Source organism: Pezoporus flaviventris, unplaced genomic scaffold (genome assembly GCF_033815535.1).
Source record: "Pezoporus flaviventris isolate CSIRO_AGI_PZ_B2104156 unplaced genomic scaffold, CSIRO_AGI_Pfla_v1 ptg000116l, whole genome shotgun sequence".
Lineage (NCBI taxonomy): Eukaryota > Metazoa > Chordata > Aves > Psittaciformes > Psittacidae > Pezoporus > Pezoporus flaviventris.
Window position 1 is genome coordinate 220,207 of NW_026892664.1, and position 27,010 is coordinate 247,216.

General features: G+C 42.9%; 1 protein-coding gene across 1 annotated transcript in view; it reads left to right on the top strand.

Annotated features, from left to right (window-relative positions):
• The first annotated feature begins 913 nt into the window (after window positions 1-913).
• The window catches only part of LOC133282231 (olfactory receptor 5AP2-like), a 44,131-nt gene continuing 18,034 nt past the window's right edge, over window positions 914-27,010 (top strand). The window contains exon 1 of the mRNA XM_061478284.1: window positions 914-940. Coding sequence (XP_061334268.1) covers window positions 914-940 — 27 coding nt within the window. The remainder of the gene's footprint in view (window positions 941-27,010) is intronic.

The following is a 27,010-nucleotide window of genomic DNA, read 5'->3' on the forward strand; positions in this document are numbered from 1 at the left end:
GGAAGATGTGAGCCAAGTAATGAAAATCGAACTGTTTGGGTCTGGGGCTCAATCCTCTCCCTGAGGCAGCATCCACCTGCCCAGACACACACATCTCCTGCCAGGGGAGAATTGACCTGAAGCTCACAATTAACAAAGGCTCACCCTCGCTTTTTCTTGCTTGACAAACCAAGTGCTTGGTCTGAAGTGATCCAAGGTGCAGATATGAAACCTGGGATGTTTCTAAGGCTGCAGCTTGTGCTATACACGACAGCTTCCCCCCAGCAATCACATCTCCCTGCAGCTTGCGCACACTCACTGGAATGGAGATAAATTAATCTGAAAACCCATACCTTGCTGCCTTCGTTTAGATATTATCCATGCAGGTTGTGGGTCCACACTCTGCTGAAGAGTTAACTGAATATTTATCTCTGTATTCCTGGGGAAAGGAGCTCCATTTGTGGCTTTCCTACTCCGATTTGGCAACATCTTGCTTTTAGGCCAAGCTTTCAACAAGCTGCAATAGGACTCACCAAGCAGACTGTTGCTAGTGTTATCCAAGATGTAACTCTTGACATGGATAAGGGAACAACCGACTGCTGTTGAGATCCTACAGCAAAGAAAAACCTGGCAGCACAACCTCCTGGTTAGGTAGCAGTGAGCTTGTTCTCATAGAACCATAGAATCCCAGAGAGGTTTGTTTTGGAAGGGAACTTAAGGCTCATCCAGCACCAGCCCCTGCCACGGGCAGGGACCCCTTCCACTAGAGCAGCTTGCTCCAAGCCCCTGTGTCCAACCTGGCCTTGAACACTGCCAGGGATGGGGCAGCCACAGCTTCTCTGGGCACCCTGTGCCAGCACCTCAGCACCCTCCCAGGGAAGAGCTTCTGCCTAAGAGCTCATCTCAGTCTCCCCTCAGGCAGTCCAAAGCCATCATGGTGGATGTCATCCTCAAGATTTCAGTACAGGCACAAGGGGAAGGTGCCAGATATATAAAGTTATAACGCACTGGTTAGCTGCTCTTTCGAGAGTCATACAGCACAAACTATCAAAAGAAAAGGATCGTTTAAAATATGAAGCAAAAGAGCCCCATGCTCACAGCACCAGCATCCCTCTGAGTCCTCAAGGGGATGGTTTCTGCTGCCCTGATATAAAGCAGAGGTGTTATGGTTTGCTACAAGGCCTGTGGATCCTGTGGATGCCACAGGACAAAGCAGGGTTTTCATATCAGGGATTTCTTCCTCTTTGCTCTCAGATCCACTTGAAATGGGTTTTAATACTCCCAGCTTCTCCAGGCTCCAGCTAGAAGGGTAATGCTGCTCTGTCTTCCCCCATGCAGCATCTACCCGTCCTTCCAGAGCCTTGTCCTTTGTGGTATTCACAGAGCCAGGGGTGAAACAAGTCAGGGGATTACACATTAACTGGCAGGGAGCTGTCAGACCAGGCAAGGGTCAGCCCAAAGGGCTCCCAAGAGCCAGGTCAGGATACACCCAACAGGTTTTAAAATTAATGGCACTAGAAGGTCTTATTTGAAAAATACAAGCCCAAAATCGTTGCCTTTAAGAGTTTTATCCAGCCTTCAAACATCCCCAAAGGTAGTTTTTTTAGTACATAGCAGTATGTACTGTCTCATATTCGTATTCAAAAACAAGATTACCTCTTGGGAAGCACTCTTAGATGTGTTCAACCCTCAGTGTAGGGAAAATACAGCTCTCCTTTATCTCAGTTTATGCTGCTACTTAGAATGAAAATATAAAAGCACAACTTCCTTTTCATTTTGAAGCAGCTGCCTTTACTTTTCAATCAGAAATGCTTTCGTTACTGTGCAACCAAATATGAGAGGGGGCTGCAGGGCCTTCCAGGAAAGGACAGAAATCACCTCTTTACTCCCCAAAAGCCCTAGTAGGGAATGACCCTGGTTATTCCTGCCTAGCTCTTACTGTTCTGTAACAAAAGGTGGGTTTCCTACCCCATGCAGGTTACCAGGATGGATCTACCAGTAGCCCAGGAACTTGGTTACTGTATAGGCATCCTCACCCATTCAATTCAGCACCAGAGAGCACCTAAATAAGCCCAGCTGCTCCCCTGGGATTATTTAGGTGCTGATGGGTGTGATTTACGTATATCAACAACAAGGAATTAAATCCTTCACCTCCATGGGATAAAGGTTGAGACCTTACCTGATTTGAGATCTGATGTTTTTTTTTGTTTGCTTTCATTATAAAATCTGGAATGGCTTTGTCAGGAGTAAAGATGTGCAATGGGGATACTTTCTGAGAGGGATCTGTGAATCTAGAGGAAACAACTGATGGAGAAAGGAATCATTTAAAACACCATGAATTAGCACTTCAAATTGTGTATGGATAGCACAGAATATTTAAGAGAAAAACCATTTAAAAGGCAGAGTGATTTTGATATCCTCAGCAACAGAAGGACATGGATAAAGTGCAGAGGAGGCCATGAGGATGATCAGGGGCTGAAGCAGCTCCTGTATGGAGCCAGGCTGAGAACATTGGGGCTGTTCAGCCTGGAGAAAAGAAGCTGTGTGGAGACCTCAGAGCAGCTTCCAGTGTCTGAAGGGGGCTACAAGGATGCTGGAGAGGGACTCTTCATCAGGGACTGGAGTGACAGGACAAGGAGTGATGGGTTCAAACTGAAACAGGGGGAGTTCAGGTTGGATGTAAAGCAGAAGCTGTTCCCTGTGAGGGTGCTGAGGCACTGGCACAGGGTGCCCAGAGAAGCTGTGGCTGCCCCATGCCTGGCAATGTTCTAGGTCAGGTTGTACACCGGGTCTTGGATGACATGGTCTAGTGTGCGGCGTCCCTGACCATGGCAGGGGGTTGGAACCAAGCTCCTTTCCAACCCAAACCACTCTATGATTCTACAATAATCTACATTTCATAAAACCTGAAGCCTCAGCCAAGAACTGCACTAGGAAAAGTGGGGTTTAAAGCATCATTTCTAAATGTGAGAGGACTTTGAAGCTGTTAAACTATCTGACATTGCCTTAACATGGTCAGGAAATAAACTGTCTACATAGGATCAGCCAACTGTAGAGGCAACATGATAGCCTTAGTTTATTTATCTATAATTTCTCAGTTTCCTGGGCAAGAACAAGCCACTTGGCTTGTAAGACAAGCACGTAAGAAAAAAAGCACTCCCAGCACGTAAGAAAAAAGATTTTATCTAAAATAAAAAGGAGTGGATATTCCCAGCAACGTCCAATAGATGGTGGTGTTGTATAAGAAATCCTGATCCATGATTTTCTAGACAGTTATTTCAAATCTTTGGCCTTCTGATACCTAGAGGGACACCTGTGACCATTTTGCACCTCTTGGAGGTGACCACAGAGAGTAATGGTATCAAGAAGTAACAAAAATCACAGAGGAAAAGGAATGGATTTTGTTCAGAAGTAGATGAATACAGCTTTGAAGGGGAAATGGGCATCTAAAGAGCAGGCATATGTGGATACTGTCATGTCCTGCTGGCAATAGTAAGAGTCAGCGTCAGGCTGGTAACTTTAGTAAACAGTAAGAACAAAGAATAAGAGTAAAGAATAAGAATATATATATAATATATATAATAAATATATCTATAATAAAAAATAAAATGCAAACGATAAAGAATAAAGTATAAATAAAGAAAAAAGTTTAAAAAAAGAATAAAGATCTTAGTGCTGGCCAGGGTCACATCCCTGTTTGGGTTATTTTCCCCTGGATTAAAGAGTGTTTTTCCCACTGGAGATGCCTCAGCTCAAGTGACCACAGGTGGAAAATCTCCATCCAGGACTCAGCCAAGCCTTCTCCTTCCTAAAAACCCATCAGCTCCAAATCCATTCCCAGAGGAGCTTGTTAACACAGTTGGATCAGGGACATCTCTCACCTTTGAGTGATGAGCTGCTAAAGAAATAGGGAAGTTTTGGGTGTGTGGGGAAACCCTGTGGTGACTGTTTTCCCTGGTGGCATTGCGATTTTACAGCAACCAAGATATGGGGGAGCTGCAATTTGTGCCAGGAATGACTTCTTGCATAGGAAATAAAGATTTTTGGTTGGGTTTCTTCATTACCTTTGATTTCCCTGTTGTTTCAGTGTTTTGGTGTGTTTCCATGTTTGCTTTGTGTTTCTTTAATCCCCATTGCCTCAAACCAAAGTGCAACTCTCCTGCAGCAAACTCTATTGATAACATTCTTGCCTTTGTTTTTAACAAACCACTGTGGGTATAAATTAGAAAACTCCTTAGAGCTTCTCTTAAAGGCTTTGAGAAAGGTAGAACTTGAGGAGGAAAATGAAAGGGTGAAGCTCTACAGCTGCCTGAAAAGAGGTGGCAAAGCCCAATTTGACTGTGATTTAACTCAGCAGCCTGGTTCCAAACACAGACCTGTTGAAGAATTTGCATTTCACTCACTTGGCTCATGCACAATATCCCATTGCTCCATAACTGCATTAAAAGATCAGTTCATCCATTTAGATCTTGGGTTTCCATCCTTCCTGGGAAAAGCCCATAGCAGCTGGGCCCTCCCCACCCTACAAATCACTGAGACCCCAACTAAACTGAGGCAAGGAAAACTAGTATTGTGTGTGTTGGTGTTGACATTTAACACAAGAATATACTGTGCTATATATATATAGTTTAGAATGCGTTTAATATTGTGTTTTGATATATATACACACATATATATGTGTTTATGTGTATAACTTGCCCATCATAGGAATAGAGACCTCCTAGATGTCCTTTCTGACCAATAACTACGTCCTGCTGGTCATAGTCACATCAGTGACTAGTCATGGTCATGCTAGTCATGGCCGCATCAGGTTGCTCCTGGCCTCATTCAGGCAGCTTCTGAACATGTCCATGGGTGGAGGCTCCACAGCCTCTGGAACAAATCCTCATAGAATCATAGAATAGTTATGGTTGGAAAGAACCTTAAGATCATCAAGTTCCAAACCCCCTGCCATGGACAGGGACACCTCACACAAAATCATATCACCCAAGGCCTCGTCCAACCTGGCCTTGAATGCTGCCAGGAATGGAGCATGCACAACCTCCCTGGGCAACCCATTCCAGTGCCTCACCACCCTAACAGGAAAGAATTTCCTTCTTATATCCAATCTAAACTTTCCCTGTTTAAGTTTTAACCCATTACCCCTTGTCCTGTCAATACAGTCTCTAATGAAGAGTCCCTCTCCAGCATCCCTATAGACCCCCTTCAGATACTTGAAGCTGCTCTGAGGTCTCCCCGCAGCCTTCTCTTCTCCAGGTTTACAGCCCCAACTTCCTCAGCCTGTCTTCACGCGGGAGGTGCGAACTGCCACGCAAACTGCCTCGACCCGCTCTGTTCGCCGGGCTCCTGGTCGCTCGCGCTTCCTGGGGCAGGTCATTAACCAGTCAGGGTTGGTGCCACAGCTTCAGGCTCCGCCCCGTGTGAGTCAGCTGCTCGCGTAAGCTGAGCTGCCGGGTCCTGGGCAGGTCCTCTCGAGGACTTGAGGCTCCCTCAGTGGCTCTTGTCGCTCTGAGTTGAGGCTCCTGGACCCTGATCTCCCCCCGCTCCGGTGTTCAAGGCGTCCTCTCTCGAGCTACTCACCTCAGCAATTCAATGATAACGAAGAATAATCCCTTTTACCCCGATTTAAGTGTCCAATGCTGTGATGACCATTAGAGGGGCCCTGCCTCCAGCCAGGTGGAGGTAGCGGACAATTGGATTTACTGGACTGTGTGGATCAGATGGCCTGGCACATCAGTCCCACACAAGTATAAGACTCTAGTAGATACCAGTGCACAGTGTACCCTGATGCCATCAAGTTGGCAAGGGGTGGAACCCATCTATATTTCTGGAGTAACAGGAGGATCCCAAGAGTTGACTGTGCTGGAGGCTGAAATCAGCCTGACTGGGAGGGAGTGGCAAAAGCACCCTATTGTGACTGGTCCAGAGGCTCCATGCATCCTCGGCATAGACTACCTCAAGAGAGGGTACTTCAAAGGCCCAAAAGGGTAGCAATGGGTTTTTGGTATTGCTGCTTTGGAGACTGAGGAAATTGAGCAGCTGTCCACCTTGCCTGGTCTCTCAGAAGATCCTTCTGTTTTGGGGTTGCTGAAAGTCAAAGAACAACAAGTGCCAATTGCGACCACAACAGTGCACCGGTGGCAATATCTCACCAACCGAGACTCCCTGATTCCCATCCATCAGCTGATCCGTAGACTGGAGAGTCAGGGGGTGATCAGCAGGACCCGCTCACCCTTTAATAGCCCCATATGGCCACTGCAAAAGTCTAATGGACAATGGAGACTAACAGTAGACTATTGTGGCCTGAATGAAGTCACACCACCATTGAGTGCTGCCGTACCGGACATGCTAGAACTTCAGTATGAACTAGAGTCAAAGGCAGCCAAGTGGTATGCCACGATTGATATTGCCAATGCATTTTTCTCAATTCCTTTGGCAGCAGAGTGCAGGCCACAGTTTGCTTTTACTTGGAGGGGTGTCCAGTTCACTTGGAACCGACTGCCCCAGGGGTGGAAACACAGCCACGGACTGATCCAGACTGCACTGGAACAGGGGCAAGCTCCAGAACACCTGCAATACATTGATGACATTATTGTGTGGGGCGATACAGCGGAAGAAGTCTTTGAGAAAGGGAGGAAAATAATCCAAATCCTGCTGAAAGCTGGTTTTGCCATCAAATGGAGTAAGGTCAAGGGACCTGCACAGGAGATTTAATTTTTGGGAATAAAATGGCAAGATGGATGTAGACAGATCCCCACAGATATGATCAACAAGATAACAGCAATGTCTCCACCAACTAATAGGAAAGAAACGCAAGCTTTCTTGGGTGCTGTGGGTTTCTGGAGAATGCACATCCCAAATTACAGTTCGATTGTAAGCCCTCTCTATCATGTGACCCGGAAGAAGAATGATTTTAAATGGGGCCCTGAGCAGCAACAAGCCTTTGAGCAAATTAAACATGAGATAGTTCACGCAGTAGCCCTTGGACCAGTCTGGACCGGGCCAGATGTAAAAAATGTACTGTACACTGCAGCTGGGGAGAACGGTCCTACCTGGAGCCTCTGGCAGAAAGCTCCAGGGGAGACTCGAGGTCGACCCCTCGGCTTTTGGAGTCGGGGATACAAAGGATCTGAGGCCAGCTATACCCCAACTGAGAAGAGATACTGGCAGCGTATGAAGGGGTTCGAGCTGCTTCGGAAGTGATTGGCACTGAATCACAGCTCCTTCTGGCACCCCGGTTGCCTGTGCTGGGCTGGATGTTCAAAGGCAGGGTCTCCTCTACACATCATGCAACTGATGCTACATGGAGTAAATGGGCTGCACTAATTACACAACGAACTCGAATAGGAAATCTCAGTCGTACAGGCATTCTAGAAGTCATCCTGGACTGGCCAGAGGGCAAAGATTTCGGAATGTCACCAGAGGAGGAGGTGATGCACGCTGAAGAGGCCCCACCATATAATAAACTGTCAGAAAGTGAAAAGCAGTATGCCTTGTTTCCTGATGGCTCTTGCCGTATTGTGGGAAAGCATCGGAGATGGAAGGCAGCTGTATGGAGTCCTGGACGACAAGTTGCAGAAACTGCTGAAGGAGAGGGTGAATCGAGTCAGTTTGCCGAGGTGAAAGCCATCCAGCTGGCCCTGGACATTGCTGAACGAGAAAAGTGGCCAGTACTTTACCTCTATACTGACTCATGGATGGTGGCAAATGCCCTGTGGGGGGTGGTTGAAGCAATGGAAGCAGAGCAACTGGCAACGCAGAGGTAAACCCATCTGGGCTGCTGCCCTGTGGAAAGATATTGCTGCCAGGGTGCAGAACCTGGTGGTGAAGGTACGTCATGTAGATGCCCATGTACCCAAGAGTTGGGCCACTGAGGAACACCAGAACAACCAACAAGTGGATAAAGCGGCTAAGATTGAAGTGGCTCAGATGGACTTAGATTGGCAACATAAAGGTGAATTATTTTTGGCCCGGTGGGCCCATGACACTTCAGACCATCAGGGCAGAGATGCAACATATAGATGGGCCTGTGATCGAGGGGTGGACTTAACAATGGACACTATTGCCCAGGTTATTCATGAGTGTGAAACATGTGCTGCAATTAAACAAGCCAAGCGGTTAAAGCCTCTTTGGTATGGAGGACGATGGTTGAAGTATAAATATGGGGAGGCCTGGCAGATTGACTATATCACACTGCCGACAACCCGCCAAGGCAAGCGCCATGTGCTTACCATGGTGGAAGCAACCACCGGGTGGCTGGAAACATACGCTGTGCCCCATGCCACTGCCCGGAACACCATCCTGGGCCTTGAGAAACAGATTTTGTGGCGACACGGCACCCCAGAGAGAATTGAGTCAGACAATGGGACTCATTTCCGGAATAACCTTATAGATATTTGGGCCAAAGAGCATGGCATTGAGTGGGTATATCACATCCCCTACCATGCACCAGCCTCTGGGAAAATCGAACGGTACAATGGGCTGTTAAAAACTACACTGAGAGCAATGGGTGGGGGAACTTTCAAGCACTGGGATACTGTCGTGGGTTAAACCCAGTCAGGTAATTTGTTCGCTCACTTCCCCCCCCTTTCTTGCCCTTCCCCTGCTCTCGGAGGGATGGAGAAGAGAATCGAAAAGAATGCAACTCCCACGGGTTGAGATAAGAACAGTTTAGTAACTAAGGTATAACACAAATCACTACTGCTACCACCAATGATAATAATGATAAAGGAAATAACAAGGGAAGAGAATACAACACCTCACCACCCGCTGACCAATAACTCGCCCCCCAAGCCCGACCAAGCTCCGACCGATACCTCCTCCAACCCTGCAGTCTCCCAGCCCTTCCGGCTCACTCCCAGTTACCTCCTGGGCATGACGTGCTGTGGTATGGAATACCTCTTTGGTCAGTTTGGGTCAGGTGTCCTGTCTCTGCTTCCTCCTGGCTTCCCCTCCTCCCTGGCAGAGCATGAGGCTCACAAAGTCCTTGGCCAAACCAAAACATCCTTGTTATCAGCTCTGTTCCCGAGCTGAAAGTCAAAACACTGCAGTACACTAGCTACCAAGAAGGAGAAAAATGACTGCTACTGCTGAACCCAGGACATTATCCACCCCTTATTCCATACCATTCACGTCATGCTCAGTTCCCACATTTTCAATATACCATCACTCTTATCTTAGTGCATGGACCAGTAGCTATAAAGCTGCTGAGTCCATCTGGTCCATGATGCCAGGCTCCATCTCTTGTAACAGTCTTACAGAGCAGGAGAGACTGTGTGCAGTGTTCACACTCGTGAATAATCTGGGCAATAGTGTCCATTGCTAAGTCCACCCCTCGATCATGAGTCCATCTCTATGTTGCATCTCTGCTCTGATGGCCTGAAGTGCCATGGGCCCACCAGGCTCAAAATAATTCACTGTCCCCTTCAGCAGTTTCTTCAGCTTGCTGCTGGGGACTCCATACAGCTGCCTTCCATCTCTGATGCTTCCAAAGCACTGGAGGGGCCCAGTGGACTAGATACTTGCCCATACTGTCCCACACACCCTGCCACTCATGACTCTCCAGCTTTGGGGAAAATCTCCTGGTCCCCCTATATTGTCGTCTAACCCCAGACAAGACCCAAACCTGACTCTGCTTAACTTCTGAGATCAGACAAAATGGTTGTGGGTAGAACACAGCCTGTGTGTGTGCCAACATGCTGATCCCCACCACAGTCAGCAGGCAGGTCCCAAGGATACCCAAAGGCCATTCAGAACCTTCAGAACTCTCAGTTGATGCTGCTGTACTTGTCACTGGGGCTGGTGTAGCTGCTGTGCTTGCCGGCTCTCCCACCACCAGCTTCTCTTTTCCTGAGTCCAGATCTTCCTCCTCTGCCTTGCTGGGAAATGCTGCGTGGTCTCCTGCATCCTCCTGGGGCTCGGCAGGCGGCTGCCGGGGAATGCTCTCGGCCGTCGCGGAGCTCGGCTCCTCCGCGGGGCTCAGCTCGGCCGCGGGGCTCGGCTCCTCCGCCGCCTTCTCCTGCTGCTCGGCAACCGCCTCCTTCCGCTCCTCGACCGCCCCGGCCTCCTTCACCGGCAGCCGTCCCCTCGCGGCCTCCGGCCCCGCTCCCGCCGCCGCCTGGTCCCCGGGGCCGCTCTCCCGGGCCGGTTCGGCTGCCGCCGGCTCCCGGGGCCGCTCCCCCTCGGCTCCCCGCAGCCTCACGAAGATGGAGAGTAGGGTGAGGGCCAGGACGGTGAAGAGCAGCCGGACGGCCAGGTACAAGTCCACGGCCACGTCCGTCCCGCCCTGCTGCTGGAGCCCACCCGTATTACAAGTCATTGCCATAAAGCACAGTGAGACGAGAACCTTAGCCCAGGCCCCACACTTGATAAACACTAACACAGCAAATACCGGCTCTAAGTAAGTTACAACATTCTGAAGCTGTGAGATCAACAAGAACAACTCTGAGAGCCAATAAATCAGCATTGTGATGAGTGACTATTAATCCGGTCAGATCTGTCGTTATCTCAACCCTTCGTGCCCCACGTTGGGCGCCAAAAAAGAACTGTCGTGGTTTAAACCCAGTCAGGTAACTCGTTCACTTACTCCCCCCCCTTCTTTCCCTCCCCCTGCTCCCGGAGGGACGGAGAGGAGAATCGAAAAGAATGCAACTCCCACAGGTTGAGATAAGAACAGTTTAGTAACTAAGGTATAACACAAATCACTACTGCTAACACCAATAATGATAAAGGAAATAACAAGGGAAGAGAATACAACACCTCACCACCAGCCAACCGATAACTCGCCCACCAAGCCCGACCAAGCACCGACCCTCTTCCAACCCTGCAGCCTCCCGGCCCTTCCGGCTAACTCCCAGTTACATCCTGGGCATGACGTGCTGTGGTATGGAATACCTCTTTGGTCAGTTTGGGTCAGGTGTCCTGTGTCTGCTTCCTCCCGGCTTCCCCTCCTCCCTGGCAGAGCATGAGGCTCACAAAGTCCTTGGCCAAACCAAAACATCCTTGTTATCAGCTCTGTTCCCGAGCCGAAAGTCAAAACACTGCACTGCACCAGCTACCAAGGAGGAGAAAAATGACTGCTACTGCTGAACCCAGGACAAATGATTACTTGATGAATCCAGCAGTAGAGAAAGAAAATGAATCCTAAGGAATTTGATTTTTGCCTTTTGCTTTTAGCTTTATGTTTAATGACCAATGCAAATGATGGAAAGTGGGGTTATTATTGTTGAGCATAAAGCATACAATCCTTAAGGCAGTTGCATTATTACATTTTATTGCTATGAATATTTCTCAATTCTAAGGTTTACTTTAATAAGGTTTTTTGGTAAAGGGTTTACCATCCTTATTACAGTGAAGGAGTCAAATTATGACCTCAGTTTTATACTGATATTGATACTGTGAACTTCCTTTGAATCAGCCCAACCGTTTCTACAATTAACACTGTGTTTGCAACTCATGAATGATCAAATTCTCTGTCACTAAAAGCATTAGACTTTTCATACCGACTGAGATGAGAATTAGGTTTTGTGCATGTGTGAAAAGCTATAAATAGCTCGTCTGTTCATCTTGGGTTAGGAAATATTTGGGGAATTGCTGCTGTCTCAGAATAACAAGTTTGTCCAGTTTACAGTGTAAGTCTGTCTCCAACAACAATCTCTTGCACGAAAAAGGCTTCAGCTAACAGCTAGAAACTGCTAAATATTTAGGGCAAGTTCTTTGAATGTGATACTGTTTTTTTTTTCCTGTTTGTTTTCTGGCAAACCCTTCATAGAAAGTTGATATAACAAACCTGAGACAGAAGGAAACTCCATAACGTGAAGAAAATTCAGGAGTAAAAAGGTGTCTTCAATTTGTCATCAAAATAGATTGAACACACAGGAAGGAGGAAGGGAAGGGGGCAGGATGTCAGTCTTCCAGAATCATTATCAGCTAGTATTCCACATTCAGATTAGGTTCTTTTTTCTGCTACATATTAGTCCTGCATAAAGTGACCTCAAAACTAAGGAAGTGATGGGGTAGTTGATGACATCTTTATTAAATCTTGCTTTCCGCTTCAGTTTTAGTATATGAAGAATCTGCAAAAGCTTGTGAAGGTCAAATTAGATTTAGAATAAGAGTAATTTTGCATCAAAATCATGTTTATTCTTCATGTGTGAAATGTTTTACAAACAACTGTTGGAAATACTAAGATGTATGATTGTTAAAGTGAACACTTTAAAAAAATCATAGCTAAAAAAAATCATATGAAACCTCAAACATTTGGCCATGGTTTCCCTTTGTAGTATGCCTGATACAGATATTGATTGCTCTGCTTGTGACTGAAGTGGTAGCTCTAAGATCTGTAAATGTCCGTATATATCTCAGTAGAGACTCAGCTTGTATCAGAGTCATGTAATTTGTGGATTTGACATACAACATGCATCAAACGGTAGGTTGAATTTGTCTGATAAAACCTCACATTTTGACAATAATAGACTTGCACAATGAAAACAAATGAAAAATCTCAAGAACTCAGGTATGGTTAAGTATCCTTCCTCATGCTGTTATTGATGAGAAAATCAACCATCAACTCCAGCAAGCCTGAGTGCAACATTCCAGCATCAAAATACAGACTTTCAAACTGTTGATATCACATCTGCTATGAGCACTAATTACACTTGGGGAAAAAAAAAAAAGAAAGGTATCAATATTTGCTTGCCAAGAACTGGAAACTTTATTATATATAAATGTCCAGTTAGGTCTCCAATGTTTAGTAATTAAGTGGAATTGTGCTAACTTGGAATGTAAGTGAAAGAACGCATTTCTTGGAACCTGAGCCAAAGCCTGTTAAAATAAATGGAAATGCTCCTATTCATGTAAGTGGACTTTGGAGCAGAGCCTGCAAAATCACCTGAGAAGCAATTTGCTACCTGACTTTGTATTCCGAGAAGACTTTTAACAATGCAGTGTGTGGTGTGCTCAGCTGACCACCTGACTTCACAGAAGGGATGTTTACCAGCATTAAAGCTTTCTGTTCAGGGCCCATTATTTTAAGTCATATTTTAATTAAAAAGCAATGTGAAATAACTTTGGGGAGAAATTGACATTACTTTCAGTGTTTAAAATACCATCTGATGGGATTAGAGCTCTATGAAGTGTGCTACCATAAAAGTGATCATTATTTTCTGAGCTGATTCTTGATTACTGAGGCATTAAAGTACACATTCTTAAATCACTTTTTAAAATTGCACTTTATACATTAGAGTATCTTGATAAAAATTACTCTAACTAGCACTTCAGAGGAGCACCAATTAGCTCATTTTCTGTGACACCTTTACATAAACTTTAATTCATACACTCATGAAGTAGCACATATTTCACAAACAATGTGCATGTTCACATAACATGCAGAATTTTACTATACTCTAAGAAAGCTGTGGTTCTAAGGTCCCTTTAAGAATAGAAATTAAAAGTGGACCTGAAAATGCACATGTAGAATCTCAAGACTAAAAATTAATTTTATTAACAACTGGTTTGAAATTAAAGCAGTACCATCTAGATGAGTGGGGGAGTCTGCTGTGGGAAAGGTATTTCACCATTTCACTTTCAAAGTTCAACTCATTTATCCAGATCAAAAACGCACAGATAAAGCTTGTGACGTAGGCAGTTTGAAAATGTTTCACATATCACTGTGTTTTCTGCCTTTCTAGTCGTTCTGTAAAGCTTATTGTGACAAATTATGCTGGGATTCTCAGTATGTTCTATCCTAGAGAGCAGGAGTCCCCTCAAACCCTCTGATGTTTTCCAGGTGAAGATACTGGTGAAGATACTTCCCTTGAAGCTTTTATTGCTCAGTTTAGTTATTATACTACTTCCATCAAAATATAATCATACATGTAATCAGAGGATTCTCATGACAGATGAAAAGGCCAAATGAATTCTTAATTAATCCAAAGAATCTGCAAGGACAAACAATGTATTTTAACCCCGGATAGTTTCTTCTTTCTTGATACTATATTTAGTCTGTTGTTAGGCAGAGTCCTTGCTTGGGCAACTGGCCAGGTCAGTGTTTTGAAGTACAGTCTTTTTTCATTAAAATTTGCTTTTACTGGGGAGCTTATTTTATGGGAGTGAGAGAGTAGGGGGAGTGTGAGAGGGGTGTTAATAACTTTTTTTGTACTAGCATACTAGATACTGAAATAACTATTAAGCCAGATCCTACAAAATGAGAAGACTTCTAAGATTTAAGAACTTTGCCTAAGCAATATTAAAATCTAAAAAATTAATCTCATTTTGGGCTAGTAGCAATGGGGAAGGCTGTGCCAGCCATAGAAGAGTGAAGACCAAATTGTTTTGTTGTTTGTTTTTTTTTAACCTGACCCCAATATTGCAATTTAAGCTCTTCAGGTCATGGCATAGATTTCTGATAGCTTTAATAGTGTGGGGTTTAGTTGTTTTACTATAGAAATTCAATTGTGTTAGTCTATTACCTTTGGTCACCTCAAGAGGTAATATTCCTGAGCACATAACTGATTCTTACCAGTTACCACTTCACAGAATTAATGATCTATAAGCATATTCAAAGATCAACAATCATGTAGTCTAATTGTGATCCAGAAAAAGCATGTTAAAATTTCCTTGCAAATCTAGATTCTACCCTCTCTCTTCCACTCTTGCTATTGATCTAATGTAGTATTGTTGTACTCTGAGTAATACCAAGACACAAATTTGCTGAGAAAAGCAGGTATAATTGGTGAATTACTGTGTTCTTGTGAAATCTCTGGCTACTGACAATAACCTAATGCATGTCATCTAAGACTCAAATTAAAATACAATTGCAACCGTGTAATATGCAAAATCACCCTTTGGTTTAGTATACTGTTTAAAAGGTTGACTCTTAAGAACTCAGATTAACTATTCTAAATTATGTTGAGGGGAAATTTCTCACTGACTTCACTGAAACCCCCAAAAACTACCAGTGTACACTTTGGAAAACTCTGTATGAAACAACAGTGTCAAACTGTTATTTCTAAGATCTGAAGTTTTTAAATTGAATTATAATATTTGCATTGAAAAAAGAATGTGATGACATTTTTTGGAAAGTAAAGGAGAGTAAGGAATGCAATGGCTTAGGAAATATATAATGACAACTCGGTGCAAGTATAATATGTTTGAAAATATTTGGTGTTTGCAGAGTAATTATTTAATATTTAGGGTCATGTAAAGAAAGAAACTAGCTTTTTCCTTGAAATCATCTGACTGATTTGCATTGATGTCATGATAACATACTTCAAAGGTTGATGCCTGTGAACAGTCCAAGGACACGAGCCTTGTGACTCTACTACATATTGCTGGAGGCCATTCCAATTGTTCCCATTGTAATGTAGGGAGTCTTCTATTTAATTTATTTTTCAACTGTTGATCTCCAAAGACTGTTGTTTGCATCTGTTCATTAAATTGCAAACTCAGCTGTGAAAATGGGTTTTATGGTGTCCTTTTATTATGGTCCCATTTAGAATTGGAGCTGAGCACAAACATGATAAATATTTTTCTTTGTGGAGGCACACACTGTTGGAGAGCCATTGAAATAACATGAAACTGGGGTTGTTTGTTTATGAGAACAGATTCATTCATTACTTTGGTAAGGAGCTGTGAAATGTAAATCTCGCATTCCACTGGACAATACCACCACCAGCTTGAACTCATTTAGAGGTGTGATATTCCATTCAAAGGATGGCTGTTAATTTTATTGACCAAATTTTGGAATTGCGGTAGCATTGATATTCAGGAATGCTTCCGAATTGCTTTACTTCTAAAAGTTTTGCTTATCTTTGGGAGGGAAAAGGGTTCAAGCTTTATATTACAGTATTGCTATTTTGAAAAATACGTAGTTTTATTGTTGTTATTCCTTAGCTTTCGTCTGTATCACATTTTCCCATCTTTCTCAGAGAGTGTGTGTGTGTGTAGGGATATAAAGAATGGATGTAATCATATTCCTTAGAACCAATGTTCATTTTCTTGCACATGTTTGCACTTTTGTACATTTTACACTGGTGGAATTTAATTTTTTTATCAAGATTTTGATCAGTTAGAGAGAAAATATTTAGTACTCATGTATAGACATTATAAAATAACTATTCAAGCTATCTGAAATAACATTTTAGAAAGTGTTTTTTTTTTCATTTAGTAACTGAAACTTCAGTGGTTGAAGGAATATTATGGAATTGAGTAAATTCTTTAGACAAGACTATTTAAAGCCCAGCCTGGCTTATAATATGCATGAATAAGAATAAAAGCAGCCAAAAACTGGAGTCTGATCTTATTAAAAATTATTACTGGTTTCATATAAGATTACTGTCCTGGGTTCAGCAGTAGCAGTCATGTTTTTTCCTTTGTGTTAACTGGTGCAGTGCTGTGTTTTGACTTCTAGTTTGAGAACAGCGTTGGTGAAGCCGATGTTTTCGGTTGTTGCTAAGTGATGTTTACCCTGACCAAGGACTCTGTGAGGCTCATGCTCTGCCAGGGAGGAGGTGAAGCTGTGAGGAAGCAGAGACGGGGCGCCTGACCCGGGCTAGCCGGGGAGGTATTCCATACCACAGCACGTCATGCCCGGGGTGGGGGGTAACTGGGAGTTACCCAGAAGGACAGGAGCTTCCGGGTGGAACTCGTTTTCTTGGCCGGTGGTATCGTATTCTCTTCCCTTGTTATTTTCCCTTATCATTGTTTTAGCTGATAGTAGCGGTGGTGATTTGTTGCTGGACTGTTCTTGTCTCAACCCGTAGGAGTTGCACTCTCTCGATCCTCCTCCCCGTTCCTCCGGGAGCGGGGAAGGGGAGAGCCCCGGTGCAGGGGGGGGGGGAGACGGACACGGACCTTGATTGTTGTCAGCTCGGCACCACTCACTGGGAGTGAGTGAACAAGTTACCTGACTGGGTTTAAACCACGACAGTTCTTTTTGGCGCCCAACGTGGGGCACGAGGGGTTGAGATAAGAACAGATCTGACTGGATTGATAGTCATTCGTCACAATGCTGATTTATTGGCTCTCAAGGTTTTTCCTCTTGATCTCACAGTTTCAGTATACCATATCTTACGTCCATCCGGTATTGGCTGTATTAGTGTTTTTCAAGTGTGGGGCTTGGGCTAAGGTTTTTATCCCATTGTACTTTATGGTAATGACTTGTAATACAATAGAATCATTGATCATGAAACTGATCTGGCTTATGTTCCCAGTGTGGTCACCACCTTTATACTTTGGGAGGTATATGATGGAGGTGCTTAGCAATTACACATCTTTTTTCTCCTTCTCAGGTGCTCAACCTTTGAAGGAGACATCCTTTTACCCTCCTAGTCGTCCCCCCAGACCATTTACATTTGAGAGTTTTGAATTTTTTGAATGGCCTTTTAATGCTGCTGAGACTTGTTTGCTGATGGTGATGGGAATCACCATGCTAACATGCATACAGAGTGTGTTTTGCCCACTACTGATTTCAAGAGTTAAGCAGATTCAGGTTTGGGTCTTGTCTGGGGTCAAAAGACGATGTAGGAGGACCGAGAGATTTTCCCTGAGGCTGGACAGCCATGAGTGGCAGGGTGTGTGGGATAGTATGGGCAAGTATCTAGGTCAGTGGGCCCCTCCAGTATTTTGGAATTTCACTATCGAACAACTGCAAAATCCAGAAGAATTAGTAAAACACTTAAATGAGGTGTGTGGTCATTCTGGCCATACCAGAGATGGACAAATCACGGCAACGTGCTGGGGCTTGGCCTATGCTTACAGGGCCTTGTTCAACACTATCCAGCACCTTCAAAAGGAAAAGAATGTCGGCGGATTTGAGGGCAAAGATTTCGGAATGTCACCAGAGGAGGAGGTGGTGCGTGCTGAAGAGGCCCCACCATATAATAAACTGTCAGAAAGTGAAAAGCAGTATGCCTTGTTTCCTGATGGCTCTTGCCGTATTGTGGGAAAGCATCGGAGATGGAAGGCAGCTGTATGGAGTCCTGGACGACAAGTTGCAGAAACTGCTGAAGGAGAGGGTGAATCGAGTCAATTTGCCGAGGTGAAAGCCATCCAGCTGGCCCTGGACATTGCTGAACGAGAAAAGTGGCCAGTACTTTATCTCTATACTGACTCATGGATGGTGGCAAATGCCCTGTGGGGGTGGTTGAAGCAATGGAAGCAGAGCAACTGGCAACGCAGAGGTAAACCCATCTGGGCTGCTGCACTGTGGCAAGATATTGCTGCCTGGGTGCAGAACCTGGTGGTGAAGGTACGTCATGTAGATGCCCATGTACCCAAGAGTCGGGCCACTGAGGAACACCAGAACAACCAACAAGTGGATAAAGCGGCTAAGATTGAAGTGGCTCAGATGGACTTAGATTTGCAACATAAAGGTGAATTATTTTTGGCCCGGTGGGCCCATGACACTTCAGGCCATCAGGGCAGAGATGCAACATATAGATGGGCCCGTGACCGAGGGGTGGACTTAACAATGGACACTATTGCCCAGGTTATTCATGAGTGTGAAACATGTGCTGCAATTAAACAAGCCAAGCGGTTAAAGCTTCTTTGGTATGGAGGACGATGGTTGAAGTATAAATATGGGGAGGCCTGGCAGATTGACTATATCACACTGCCGACAACCCGCCAAGGCAAGCGCCATGTGCTTACCATGGTGGAAGCAACCACCGGGTGGCTGGAAACATACGCTGTGCCCCATGCCACTGCCCGGAACACCATCCTGGGCCTTGAGAAACAGATTTTGTGGCGACACGGCACCCCAGAGAGAATTGAGTCAGACAATGGGACTCATTTCCGGAATAACCTTATAGATATTTGGGCCAAAGAGCATGGCATTGAGTGGGTATATCACATCCCCTACCATGCACCAGCCTCTGGGAAAATCGAACGGTACAATGGGCTGTTAAAAACTACACTGAGAGCAATGGGTGGGGGAACTTTCAAGCATTGGGATACACATTTACCAAAGGCCACCTGGTTGGTCAACACCAGAGGATCTGCCAACAGGGCTGTCCCAGCCCAGTCAGAACTTTTACATATTGTAGAGGGGGACAAAGTTCCCGTGGTGCATATGAAGAATTTGCTGGGGAAGACAGTCTGGGTTATTCCTGCTTCAGGTAAAGGCAAACCCACTCGTGGGATTGCTTTTGCTCAGGGACCTGGATATACTTGGTGGGTAATGCGGGAAGATGGGGAAGTCCGATGTATACCTCAAGGGGATTTGATTTTAGGGGAAAACAGCCAGTGAACTCAATTGTATGCCGTTGCCTGCTGTGTAATGCTTTTATAGCCCATCAACTAGATGTCTCCAGGTCACCAGCGACTGGCCCTGACTTCCCTCCAGCCATCATCCCAACAGAGAATGAACTTGGAACATCATGGACCGAATGGACTCGGCAGCATTATAGGGATTGGTCCATGCACTAAGAAAATGATTTTTTCCTCTTGGTCTGTATGTATATGGATGTATATATATGGGAGAGCGATGGTGTATTGAAAATGTGGGATCTGAGCACGACGTGAATGGTATGGAATAAGGGGTGGATAATGTCCTGGGTTCAGCAGTAGCAGTCATGTTTTTTCCTTTGTGTTAACTGGTGCAGTGCTGTGTTTTGACTTCTAGTTTTGAGAACAGCGTTGGTGAAGCCGATGTTTTCGGTTGTTGCTAAGTGATGTTTACCCTGACCAAGGACTCTGTGAGGCTCATGCTCTGCCAGGGAGGAGGGGAAGCTGTGAGGAAGCAGAGACGGGGCGCCTGACCCGGGCTAGCCGGGGAGGTATTCCATACCACAGCACGTCATGCCCGGGGTGGGGGGTAACTGGGAGTTACCCGGAAGGACAGGAGCTTCCGGGTGGAACTCGTTTTCTTGGCCGGTGGTATCGTATTCTCTTCCCTTGTTATTTTCCCTTATCATTGTTTTAGCTGATAGTAGCGGTGGTGATTTGTTGCTGGACTGTTCTTGTCTCAACCCGTAGGAGTTGCACTCTCTCGATCCTCCTCCCCGTTCCTCTGGGAGCGGGGAAGGGGAGAGCCCCGGTGCAGGGGGGGGGGAGACAGACACGGACCTTGATTGTTGTCAGCTCGGCACCACTCACTGAGAGTGAGTGAACAAGTTACCTGACTGGGTTTAAACCACGACAATTACTCAATTAGACTAACAACTCAGTGTGAAACTTTGTGTTTTTAACAAGTGGGGATTCAGCACTTTTCTAAAATTTCATGGCTTATTCCTGTTTGTTTTGAACTGGCACCTAAAAACCAGGTACCCAGAGCCTCTAGTTACGTGAAGCCCAGATCTCTAATGCTGTCTATATAGCTGTGTGTTGCCACTTCCAAGTATTTTGCTTTATGAGGAAAGAGAATAAACTTCTCTTTATCCCTAGACCTGCTTTGTCAGGTCTTAAATAGGAAACCCATCAGGTTCATTTTGTGACAACTGAATTTTCTTTCCTGTTTTGTCACTGTGTATGACTTGCTGGATGTGATAGTGATAGAAACAAAGTTAAAATCAAACAAAAACTATCAACAGCTACTGCCCAAGTAGCCTGGGTGTGTCAAGGGATTTGACACAGAGCTAACCTTGATGTACTCCAACTAATATGTGTCTCAGAGATGTGTTAGTGATCTGGATCCTTGATTATTTGGAGAGAATGACTGCAGCTGGACCTACCTTATGTGCAGATCCTTAGTATAAGTTTTTCTTTTGGCTTTCTTTGGGTTTTGTTTCCTGGTTTGGTTTTTTTTCTTTTCCTCTTGGGAAAAAAGGAATATTCACTAAGACGTTCTTGGGGAAAAGAATGAGTTTGGAGTAGTGAACAGTGCCATATAAAAATATCAATGATGTCACAAAAGCTCTATCATGATGACGTTTTATTGTTGATGAATTGTAAAAACCATCTGGGTACTATTCTAATGATTCAGAGGCCTCTGTATGGCTCATACAGATGCTTCTTTTGTTATTGATGTGGTCTTGTAAACAGTTAAAATATTTACCAACGCACCTCTGAGCTGAAGCTATACCATTTTATTATTTATACCTTTTCAGGGAGACAAAAATGGAGGTGTCCACCAAATGTAATGGATCAGGCTTATAAACAGCCATTATTGCCATCAAACCTCACGTCAGCTCTCCCTTTTCTGTCTGTGCATTTCTAAGCTAACCAGTGATCCGTGCGTAAGATAGAAGGTTAAGAATGTGCAGAGAGAAAGGGGGTTGACTCCAAGCAAGATGTATCTTCTGCTGATTAGAAATACAGCTGTAGACAAGGGAGAGAAAAGAGTTTTTGCAACACGACACTCCCCTTTTCATTTCACGCAACTCACTGTTTAGAACCTGCAGATCACTAACTAGCAGAGTCACTTTGCTGGTTCATGTAACTTAGTGCAGCTGCCTTTTGTTTTCCCAAGATAAAAATCAGGAAATGCAAAAAATTAATCAGAAAAAAAGGAATAGCAGAGGGAATGAGAGGAAAAAGGTTGAGCAAGTGACTTCACAACTTGTTGACAGAGCAAAGTACCCTTTTGTTATAATTAAGTGTACTTTACAAGCTAGGCAGAAGGGAAAGCCAACAGAGCTTATTTGATATCCCTGTCAGTACTTAAAGCTGAAAAAGTTATTCCTGCTCCTGATGCACATGCAAAAAGAGAAATTATTTCCAAAACTAGTAACTTATCTTTTAAAAATTATTCTTGTCTCTCTGAAATTCTAGAGGCCATCACAGCAGTTTCTCCAAATGAGAATACCTTGTCTTGTGACTTTCTCCCCTTTTCTTCATTAAAAATAATTTTTATGCTAAAAGATTTACAAATATGAAATTCTTTTTAAACTGTAAATAAAATTGAATATAGTGGGTTTGTTAATTTTTGGTCTGATACTGGGAAATAATGTGCTATATTCCAATTGTGATATATTTGTTGTTGTTCAAATTGTTTAATATGTCAGTGTGTAACTGCTGAGAGAAGAGAACTGATTAAAAAAAGTCATGTTTGATGTTTCGGAGACATCATATAAGTGCAACAATGATTTATTCAGGCTGGGGTTCATGTTACTGCATTGTTAATTTCTCTTTTGTCTTAACCTGAAGCTGACTGTAGCAAACTATTAGGTAATTCTCATGCACAACTGAAAGCCATGGAGTTGTATACTCATAGGCTACAGAAAAAGAAAAAAAAAAAGAAAAAAAAAAGGAAAATAATGTAGGAAATGTTTGTCTTCTTTCCAATGCCATTGTTAGAGCAGCTGAAAACTTTAGGAGTGAGTTTACAAAACTGTCACTTAGGTGGCAAGGCTGGACATTATGCTTCAAACATAAAATTATGTGGAATGGTCTTTTCTGACATGAAACTAAGATTTTGCTTTAATTTATAAAATACTAACAATAGCCTAGTATCAGATGCATTAGTATGCTGGTGCGCTGACCATCTCGTCTCTGTAAATACTGTGATCTGAATTGCACATCCAGTGTGGCAAAGGTCCAGATTTCAGTTGCCACTCCCACTGGGAAAGAAAAAACCAAGCTTGTACACAATTTATGTCTGCAGTTGGTTCACTGTATATGCTGAAAAAAATCTTGTCAAGATAATGGCATTCAGCCTCATTTTGGTCAAAAGTAATCTGTACCAACAGCATTCAAAAATACTTAAAGGAAAAGAAGGTTTTTTTGTCTGAAACTTACCATTGCAGTGAAGTGGATGTACAAATGTAGACTGCATGTAATATCCAGTTCTGTTCTTCTGTCTTGCTGTTACCTAGCATCTCCCACAAGAGAAAAATAACAGTAAAATGACAAATGCCCAATAAACTTGCACCAAATGTAAAGCAACATTTTCATCTCTGAGCTTACAGTTTATATAAATTTCTACAGGCTTTGATGTAAGTTAGCACTTGGGAGTGTGAAATGAAATTACTCGAGATAGTGAATATGGGAAGAATTTCAAGTCCCAATTAGTCTTAATCAGTGTTTTTATTTTCCTGGGGGTTCTGCTTCATATCCTGATTACTAAATTGGCAAAGAAGGTAAACGCTATACCCCTTGAATCAGATTTTAATTCAGGATGCAGTCAGACAGCAAGAATCACAACTACGCTGTTTAATATTTTATTATTAGTAAAGCTTTAACTTTACTCTTTACTCATTCCATCTCTTCAAAACGTGAAGTTCTTGAATACCCTTCAGAAGGCCCTAGTCTTGTGGCTGCAGATAGTTCCATGCAGATTGTCTCCCATTAAAATCAGTGATGGGACATGGAAATTCTGCCTGCATGTATTTTTGCAGATCGTGAGGGTCGATTGGATTTTTTAGCTTTTTTAGTTTCAAGTAACTGAGATATACGTTTAGGTTCTGTGCACAATGTTTTCACTACCATCTCCTAATGTCCAGACTGTTCAATTATAAGTGAAAAGGAAAGCACAAAACAAAACAAAAATCTAGGAATGTGTTTTGTGAGTAAAGTGGGGGTTTATTTGTCAGGCAAAATGCGTACATCACTGCACTGATTTGTAGCTCAGCTCTCTGAAACCTTGAAAAATGTTAAAACAAATCCCTCACCATTGTCTCTTTATGGCCTACAGAGGAAATGTTGGGCTTTTCAGTGTTTTAGACCTCCCATTAGTTGGGCAGAATCTGGAATTCTTCTTGGTTATGAGTCAGTGATCATACAGGCAAACGCACGTTTAACTGAAAAGAGAATTTTATATATTACTTAGCACTGATGCTGTTAGTGATGTATCCTGAATATATGAAGAGGAAGAAGAAAACCGTATTTATAAAAGAAGCCCAAATCCAGACTTTCGTGTAATCTTGTAGGTACCAGTGACTAATATTTCATGCAGACAAAAGCTAGTTAAAACTGACTTGAGATAAGCATTCTTCAGCAATGACTCATCTTCCCTAGCAATAAGGAAAATGTAGCCCCTGTTTATGAGATATCTGAAGTGCAAATAGCAGTGTCCCTGAAGTGAGGTTAATTACAGGAAGGACTTTCATGATAATTGCTAATAAACAGCACTTGTCCTCCTTTGCATCTGTATTATCCTTTGCAGAGGAAGTTAGCTTCTGCAATTTGAATAGAATTTTGAACATTTGCTCAGGAGGTGTAGGCAGTAAGAGGCAGGGGTGAATAATAAAACTCAGCCATAAAAGGGTAGGAAGCTGACCACATATGACATTTTCTCTCTTTTAAAATGTAGAATTCTGAACGGGTTACTGAATTCCCACAGATCGTCACTGTCTCAGCATGTAACGTGGTATGACCAAAAAGAAGCAAATGCCTGTATCCGTTCCGAGATTAAAACTGAAACCTAGTCAGTCTGGGAGTGATCATGTCTTCAAAGGGACAGAAAAATATTCTTTTAAAGGCTTCTAGTTCTCAGGAGTGTCTAGAAAGTCCCAACTTTCTCAGCCTGTCTTCATACAGGAGGTCTTCCAGGGCCTGGATCATCCTCATGGCCCTCTTCTGGACTTGCTTCAACAGTTCCATGTCATTCAGTAAAAGGCAATGAGGCAACCTACCTTTCGGACTTTTTTCATGCACTTCTGACAACAACAACAACAAAAGTTTTAAATTTGGGTGTTTTTAAAACGAGCTAGTGAGAATTTTCTTCAGTAAGTCAAGATATACTTTCATTTGTTCTATGAGATTTTAAAGAATTAATATATTTAAATGCATAATTTTTGTTTACAATCTAGAATGATTGGTAATGCCTTAAAACCAATTTCTTTTTATTATTTAGAACTTAGTGGTAATTCTTGAGATTTCCAAGAGACAAGGGCACATCATGAGAAGCTGTACACTTATTTTTTTAAGATCAGTCTTTGCTATTCTGAGCAGTATTATTTCCTTAGCCTTAGACTGGCTTGATCTTCAGGTGCCACTTTTCTGTGCTTCTTTAAAGTAAAAGAAACCAGAAGAAAACCCATCTGGAAGGGTTCCATCTGTATTTGGTTTTGTTGGCCTCTTTCTGAGCTGTTTAATGGACAACTGGTTTGTTTTATTTATCTGATGGGGTTTCTTCATATTGTTTTAGGTTATCAGCACTCTTGCAGATCATATTACAGCTTGTGCTCAGATTTGACCCTTGCTAGGGTTCACTTTAATCAGATCCTTATCATTAATGCAGTGATAAATAGAGATGCTTTAGAAGCAGTATACAGATTATTTATTTAGGGCTTCTCTGTATCATGTTTTATACAACCAGGGATCAATGTCAGACCTTTATGGATATAGCTTAGGTTGCCTTCAGTAACTACAACCTAAAGCCCTTTAAATAAGGTTAACTTGATAGCTGACATTTTTATGAAATAAATCTGCAAGATGGGGAAACTTAATATTGCTCTACAGTGAGGAAGATACTGATTTTTAGTTTCATCCCAAACCTAGAGGAATGCTTTTAGTTTAACAATTGCCTCTGAAGTCCCCACTTTAAAAAATAAAAAAAAAAAGAAAAAGAAAAAGAAACAAAAGCTTTTAAGGAAAAAATGGAGTGCTCAACCATAGGTGGCCCTGGGTTATTGCTTTTGTAATGATAATTTCTGGGAGGCTCTACATAATTTTGTGCTTTAAGGTCTCTCATTCTTATGGTTTTCCCCTTGTAAGCTGGTCATCTTATGTCATAAGTGATTTTCTTTCTTTATAGATTAATTGAGGCTGAATTAAAATATACTTTTCCATTTTCAATGTTAACTTTGTAGTCTTGCAACTTTCTGTAATACATTTTCTCAAGTGTTCTTGCTCTGTAAGATGGCAGATTTGTAGTATGTGGATTTCCCATCTCAGTTGTATTTGCGTTAAAGTCTCCTAAGCAGACAGCAAGTAAACTTACGGGTGAAGAAAACAAGTTTTTCTATTAGAATTATCAGAAGTCTGTTCTGTGTAACAAGCAAATTAAAGTATGTGCACAGAACACGATGTTTGCTAGGTAAAAGAAAAAATTTCCTTAAGTTTTTATATTGTTGCAGACTATTTTTGCAGATTTTTTTTTAAAGTAATTTAATAGTCACATAAAAGGAAGCGAGGTGTTCATTGGAAAGATGTTTAAGTACAAATTTATGGTTTAACAAAAATCAGATACTCAGATTTGAAGATATGTCATGAGTAAAATTAGATTGAGGCTTGCACATAGATACCAGAATCTCAAGGACTATTCTGAAAAAATTTCAGCCTATATAGCAAAATCTCAAAACATTCAGCGCATTCTTGAATATTTTCTTCCTGGTCTTGGAATATTTTCTTCCTACTTGGAAATACAAATTGTATGGGTAGGTTTGGTTATTTGATTCAGTTAGAAATCACCGCTCCAAAAGAAGAGAGAAAATATCAAAACTATTCAGGACTGTGGAATGATTTTGTGATTTCCCACTGATGTATTTTGTCCCCCACATGGTTTGTTTCTGTAGAAATGTCCTCTATAAAGTATTAAGGTTTAGAATGGTATTAGCAGGTATTTGAGATTTAGCATGGTCAAGAAAAGTAGCTATAGGGGATTTTGTTACCTTTTCTATTCCTTTCACTTGTAATTTTAGTCCGAGCTGGGAATCTTACGGTTGAAATGAAGAGAAAAACAAAACTGAAACAAAATGCAAGTCCTTCAGAGATTCCATTACTCTACAAAACTTCCATCATATTAGCTGTATTTCCTTAAAACTTTATCTAAAAACCTATATTTCTTTTAAGGCTTGCTTCTTTAGGATCTAGGAAATATTCAGCCTGGTACATTTTGCTAGTGTTTTGCTCATGCAAACCGTGACAGTGACTATTGCAGGGAGCTAACTCCAAGCTATCATGTTCTGTTCAAGAGACAGCCAGGGAGCAACTGTCACAGTATCACAGTATGCTAGAGATTGGAAGGGACCTCAAAAGATCATCTAGTCCAATCCCCCTGCCGGAGCAGGAACACCTAGATAATGTTACACAGGAATGTGTCCAGGTGGGTTTTGAATGTCTATGCGTGGAGACCTCATAGCAGCCTTCCAGTATCTTAAGAGGGCCTATAGGGATGCTGGGGAGGGACTCTTCATTAGAGACTGTAGTGATA